At 39.8% G+C, this 7304-nt stretch overlaps 1 protein-coding gene across 1 annotated transcript; it reads left to right on the top strand.

Moving 5' to 3' along the window:
- Positions 1-1744: 1744 nt before the first annotated feature.
- LOC117951532 (melanin-concentrating hormone receptor 2) lies at positions 1745-6749 on the top strand. The gene is made up of 2 exons (XM_034883286.1): positions 1745-2455; positions 5991-6749. The coding sequence occupies exons 1-2, from the start codon at positions 2052-2054 to the stop codon at positions 6628-6630; spliced, it is 1044 nt and encodes a 347-aa protein (XP_034739177.1). The 5' UTR covers positions 1745-2051; the 3' UTR covers positions 6631-6749.
- Positions 6750-7304: the final 555 nt, after the last annotated feature.

Consider the following 7304-nt stretch of genomic DNA (forward strand, 5'->3'; position numbering starts at 1 on the left):
GCACAGAACCAAACAATAGCATTTATGGTTATTTTTTTCACATAATGCTTTAATCTTCCCAGTGGGAATAGACCTAAAACATAAGACATGTTTACAAAATGATTGTGTTAGTAGGAATAATAGGGGGAAAAGGGAACTTTTTAAGTGCAAAGAAAGCTCCACTGTGTTTACATGTTTTCTGAGTATTTAGCTTAATCTTGACTTCGCCATCCTGCGGCAATTATGCCACGTTTTCCCGAAAGCTCGCTGTTGAGGATATGAGCTTATATGTGTAACTGACAGTCTGAACGTATTGTGCACTGGAGAATGTTTAATACGCTGCCAATGGAATTTAACGTTTCATGACTTGGCAAACTTTCTTTGAGGTGGAGTTTTGCATCCTTATTCCTTCAGCATCAATGCTATACATGTCAATCCATCTAACAGCTTTTGAGAAGATCCTGCAGCAACAAATACAAACAAAACATGGATTAGTACTTGGCCTCAAGCTTTTGCTCAAGAACACTTTAGCAAAGCAGATAAGCTCCAACATCCCTTGAAACTATATCTAAGAGTTCTAAGTCAAAACCAACTGGAAATGCTGTTTTAGTCTAACATGGTTTTAACTTGATGACTCTTGGTGTCTATCTCTGGCAAAGTGGGATTTTTACTGACAGATCTAAATTGAAGAGATCAAAATGATAAACTATAAAGGAATCATAATTTATAGTTAATAATTAATTTTATTCAGGGATTTTTCTTTTGCTGTCAGTAACTGACAGAACTGAGTCAAAGAGCTCATTGAGGCGGGTCTGCTATTGTTCTGGACCATTGAAAGTGGCCAAAAGTCATAAAGTGTATTTTTTATGAAGGCCTGGGTTAAAATGATTATATTATGGTGCACTTTGAACAGAGAAAGGAAGCATAATAGGGAATTATAACCAGTCGAGGAAAGCTCTCATGTACTCCCCCCTGACCTGTGAGGGGGGAGCCCTCACAGTTGAGCTGGACCAAACTGTCCTTTCAAGCTGATTCCCAATGGTGTCAGAACAATGCTCCGAAGACAAAAACACAGCTTTGGTATAAGGGTTACACTGCAGCCTTTAGGGCAAATTCACCATGGAAAAAAAAAAACATAATTGCTTGTGATAACCTAACTCAGCTCAATAAAGCTGAAACTAATCCGAATTTTAGTGGAAACAAAAAGCTCAATGTTTGAAAGCTCTCCGGAAATGTGGTTTAATTGAAATGCAAAAAAGATACAGGCATCTCTTTTTGTGTAAAAGTAATTGAAGCATGTGGCCTAATTTTGCAGGCATATTCTGTGGCTGAAGATTTCATCCTGTTTAATCTTCCCAGTGCCTGCCCTGTAGTAATGTCCTCTTTAGTCATATTGATTCTTCCATTTTGCTATTTTACAATTTCAACATGGAAGTCTTTGTCATCTGTGTATTTATCACACTGCAGAATAAACATTAATTACACTAATGGAAGTATACAATATCCCCAAACGTGTAGCAGAGAGGAGACGAATAGGAATGGCTTAAATTGCAAACGGCATCAAAATCCATCACTACAAGAGTTTGTCTACTCTCCTTCTTAATTTAAATGTATTATCAATGATTAAAGCAAGTCGCGATTTCTGGATTTTAGACTTTAAAGCGCCTTCTTTTCATTTGCTTGTCAATTTACATGACACATCGAATTATATTCAAAGGGAGGGAACTAGTGTCCCCTGAGGCGCGCTCTGGGTTTGGTAAAGCGCACAGCAGATGCGCACAGCAAATGGTCATATCATAGTTTGCCTTCAGAGATAAACATGTTCCAGGCACCGTCGTTGCTCGTGTAGTCAGACTTGATTAGATTAAACGTTTTCATGTCTTCAGTCATATAATCTTTGTTAGGGAAACACACGGACAAACTCAGGGGGACAGGGAGCGAGTTTGCCGTCCAAGTTTGGAGACCAGACGCCGACTGGAGAGCGCCTGGTGCGCGCTTTAATTACAAACACAACAACAACAACAACAACAACAACAACAACACACCGAGGCGATTATTAAGAGGATTTGAAGATGAATGACACGGGCGTTTTTTGCAAAAACAACCAAACAGAGAACCTGACTGACCCATTATGTCGGAATTCAACTCACCCATCCTACAACTACATCAACATCACCACTTTCATGCACATACTCCCTTCAATTTATGGCATCCTGTGTTCAGTGGGAGTTGTAGCCAATGGACTGGTCATCTACGCAGTGAAAGCATGCAAGAAGAAAATGGTATCAGACATCTACGTGCTGAACTTGGCAATAGCCGACATGCTGTTCTTGCTTGTGATGCCCTTCAACATTCACCAGCTGGTCAGAGACAGACAGTGGGTCTTTGGAAACTTCATGTGCAAAGCGGTCGTAGTGGTGGATGTCAGCAACCAGTTTACCACAGTGGGAATTGTTACTGTGTTGTGCATTGACCGGTAAGTGTTAAATCTATTCATATCACTGATTGGATGCAAATTCTTCTCAGTGGTTTATTATAATTATTTTAGAAGTGAGAGCTTCTCTTTCACAGTACCACAGTACCACATTTTTACAAAAAATACTACATTTGTAAATATACAATAATACAATAAATACAATACTGTTGTTATAAATAACATAAATGAAATGATAAAACAGAACATATATAATAAATACATATGATTACATTAATTATGATATTCATGATAATACACCTATACACCTATTGCCTATTTGATTCCCCTGTTAGTGTATTTACAGCTGTCATTATTTAAAAAGAGGTAATAACTGAATATCTGAAAACATACTAATGATTTAAAGCAATCATATTTGATGTGAAGACATAATGTTCCCTGCATAAATGATGTATGTGTTATGTTTATGACTTAAACACATTGAGAACACTAAAATGAGTCTGTGTGCTTAGTGTTAGACTGATAAATATCTCCATTTGAGGGTAATTACCGAAGCAGGGGTAGTTCTCAGAGCTATACTGCCACACATCTTCAGTTTAATATAGATAATGCATTTGTATAGGGCCACTAGACCAGCTAATTGGGTTTAAATGAGCAGCACCACCTGAACTGAAAATATCCTCCACTAGTTCTTACACATTTAGCAGTGGACGTATAACTTTTAGTTTAATCGTTATCATTTTATCATCACTGTTATGTGTTGTGTATCTTGCCGTGGCATTACTTTACTTTCAATTCAACTCTGTCCTTTCAAATGACTTAATTTGTTTAACACAGGTTTTACTCCAGCAAATACTGCACAGTAGATCAAACAGAAAATAAATTCCAGCACCGTCAAAACAAGCAATTATAGGCTCGTCTTTTAAATACACATCAAATTAATGATAACCTAAAACAAAGAAACAAACGCTAAGCAGTCTTGTGTGCCAAAATTCACCATAATGCTAGTGTTGGAAATCTGTCCCAGGGCTGATTAAATGCATTTGGAATTATTGGAATTATGATTGGAGTTTTCCACTTGACAGCTCTAATTACACCCCTCGGACTCATTTCCTAAAAACACAGTTCTTTGCAGTTGTTTGTCTGAGTTTAGGAGCACAGTCTAGGCCTATTGAAAAAGTTAATTTCCAAAATCAATAATACCAAGTTTTCTCTGATAAAATCATATGTGTCTAGCTATTTACTGCTCAAACTCTCTCTAATTGTTGCCTTCTCAGCTGTTATCCACATCCCAGACTGACATTATAATTAGACTGTTAACAAAAACAGTATTGTTTAAATCAACACAGGAAACAGTTATTTCTTCCTCTCTAAGAACACTGTGTAATTTTCTATAATGGCAGTTTTTGTGGATACCGACATGTTCCAGTTTCCAAACCACAGCAGAGTAAAATATATGTAATGCGTTTGTTGAAGGACAACTTTGGGTGGAAGTACAATAAATTAAAGAAGTATTTGTTAATAAGAAACATACTTTTCCTGTGGATGTTGTCAAAAGAAACCTCACACAGCAGCGAGACAACTCTGAAGCATAAAACATTTAGTGGGCTGGAATTCTGGCCAGACACTGGGTATTGATCTGGACGTACTGATTTAACCATCACACTAAAAGTACATTTATTTAACTTCAAAAGAGGACAGCAGCTTGATTAGAATGCTAAACAATTTATCTATTGTCTAAGATAATTGCAAATTCAGCAGGTTGTCCCGGAGAAGTTGGGAGTCTTACAAGTTTACACGGCTGCTAAATCTAACCAGAGTGGTCGGGCATGAACACAGATCAACATGTAACATGTAGACATCTGGAAACACCTCATTTGCTCCACTTAAATGACACTTGGGTTAACTGATGACAAAGTGGCCCTCAGGGGCGGAATGGCCATCTGGCAATTATGGCAAATGCCGGAGAGGCCGGACATTTTTTTTTAAATGTTGGCCGGTCATAGTGTATATATATTTTTTTTTACAGGCCAACAGCGCATAGGACGGGTTTCTATCGCTTGCATGATTTCACTATGGTTCTAATTATAAATATATCCATAATAATAAATACTTAAATAGTAGTCTATTTCGGGGTTTTGTACAGTTGGTTCTAACGCCTGAAATGTGTCGGCCTATAGAATTTTATGATATCCTTGTCATAAAAATTGACCTTTTTACCGTAAAATGGTGCCTAAAAATGCATCAGAATGCAGGAATTCTTTTAGAAAGTCTTTTACCCTCAAGATTTCCTGGGGGAAGAGCCCCAGATCCCCCCTGCTTTCGGCTCCCTAAAGGCCAATTCTGAGCAAGGAAAACCCTGAAGTATAATCACAGATAGCCGTAAAAACATATTCAGATTGCAGTTAGAGAGTTAAAACAGATAAAAAAGATGGAGAACCAGACAGACAATATGTACAGTGTCAACAGAGAGAAAACAGACAAACGAACAGGCTGACAGTGACAACAAAGAAGAACATTCTGTAGAGAATGACAGTAACAGCATGCAAAAGGAATAAAAAGGCAATATGTGTCAATTTTTCATAAAAGTGTGCTCTTAAAAAGTAGTAGGGCCTGAGAATTGTTGGCCAGTTACTTACATTACATGTTTTAACATCTATTACATAGGTACTGCTTATATTATTTCACCATCTGTACACAAATGTAATTAGTGAATGCACGAGTCCGTGGGTGGGGCTTCGTGGGCATGGTAATTTCGGCCGGTGTAGCTACAGTGCCAGGGGTGAATTTCTGTCCCAGTCCGCCCCTGGTGGTCCTTCATTTACTGCAAATGTCCTGACAACTTACCCTGGAAATCTAGAGTTCTCGCAAGAGCACAATTTGAATTTGCTCAGCAAGTTACTCTGTCATCGACTAATGCTGCTCATTAACTATACCCTTGTAGCCGAGCTGCACCAATCAAATCGGTGCATCTGATATAGGCGGGCCCGAGGAGAGCTAAACAGATGATGACAATCTAACCTACCAGTTAGCTACACTGGCAGCTAAGCTTATGGGGCTTTGGATACGTCACCCCGTGTGTTGTTGTGATTGGTTGTAGTGATTTTCAAATGCACGCTTGGTACCGCCCCTCAAGATAGGCAACTTTCATTACTCAATGCCAGACTCTTAAACTTTCAGATTTGGGTCTGGATTTCCAGGCTAATGAAGATTGCCAATGTCATCAAAAATCACAACTAGCTGAGTAGCTCCTCAAAAGAAACCCCATCAAATGCAAACTCCAACACAAATGGAAATGTGTTCATTTTCCATGACTCTCATCCTATTTAAATTATACAAACTTTTCACTGCATTCATCACGCTGATGAGCACATACTATATTTAGACTTGTATTTCTGACATGCCACCTGCTTTCATAATAGCCCTTCTGCTTGATTTGAGTCTGTAAGCTTGTCAAGTATGTAAATTACCTATTGAAGCAAAGTGAATGCTGTTTACCTTGCATTTCAGCAAAGTTGCTATTGTCATATGTCTTTTTAACTGCTGTCCAGCTCTAAAATAAACCTTTTCCTCCTAGGTACATAGCTATTGTCCACCCCACATCAGAGAAGAGGACCATCCAGTGGACCATCATCATCAACCTGCTGGTGTGGCTGGGCAGCTTCCTCCTTACCGTCCCTGTCATGCTGTACGCCAAGGTTGTGCGCAGACAGCATTTGCAGGTGTGCATGATGTACCTGGACGGCCCTGAGGATATGTACTGGTACACTCTCTACCAGTCTATTCTGGGCTTCATCATCCCTCTCATCATCATCAGCACCTTCTATTCACTCACCCTCTACCACGTCTTCAGCTCTATCCGCCGCGTCAAACGGAAGCAATCGATTTGGGCTAAAAGAGCCACAAAGATGGTGCTGATGGTTATTGGCCTTTTCCTGATCTGCTGGTCGCCCTACCACGTCATTCAGGTGGTCAACTTGACCAACAACACCCCGACTATTGCCTTTGTCTATGCCTACAACATCAGTATCTGCCTCAGCTACTCCCACAGCTGCATCAACCCGCTCATGTTGCTCATCTTCGCCCAGAATTACCGCGAGCGTCTGTGCTCCAGGAACACGCTGCACAGCTCCCAGCACTCATCCAAGGGCACGGTGGTGAAAACGGATGGTTCCAGTACGACCAATGATCCCAACTACCGCTGTACTGTCATCTAATCAGAGAGGTGGCTTTTTGCATCTACTGTCCACATGTACATGCTGCTCGCCCCAAAAGGATGTAGCGTGATCAATGGTGTTGCCTGTCAGGTCAGATTCTGCAGCTTGTTCCAATTAAATAACAATTCAAAAAACTGGAAACAAATCATTCTCACTCACTCACTCACTCACTTACTCACTCACTTGCTTTATGTTGTTATTTATTCTTTCTCCTTTTACAACCACATAGGCACAGCCAAACACGTCTGAGGAATCACACATGTGCTTAAGGTCAACCCACTTGCTAACTCTTTCATCTGGTCATTCCTTTACTCACACAGTTGTCTTCTCTACACCTACTTATATATTTACTTACCCATCCCAATTTCTCCTGTCCTCATTTATTAATAAAAATTGTCTTATGTTGCTTATCTTCCATTCTGGATCCTTTTGTATTAAAAGGGGCCACAGGTATCTGCAACGGGCCCGTGCCCTCCTCAGGGTCCCCCCATGGTGCCATATATGGAACGCAGAGTTGCCAGTTTCAGTGTTGCCATAACACTTATTTAATTTGTTGCAATTTTAAGTGTATTTGGTTCCTTCTCTTTTTCTTCTTCCTCTTTGTCTGCCCTCTTTCAGTCATAAATAAATACACATACACACACACACACACACACACACACACACACACACAC

This window comes from Etheostoma cragini, chromosome 10 (assembly GCF_013103735.1).
Source record: "Etheostoma cragini isolate CJK2018 chromosome 10, CSU_Ecrag_1.0, whole genome shotgun sequence".
Taxonomy (NCBI): Eukaryota; Metazoa; Chordata; class Actinopteri; order Perciformes; family Percidae; genus Etheostoma; species Etheostoma cragini.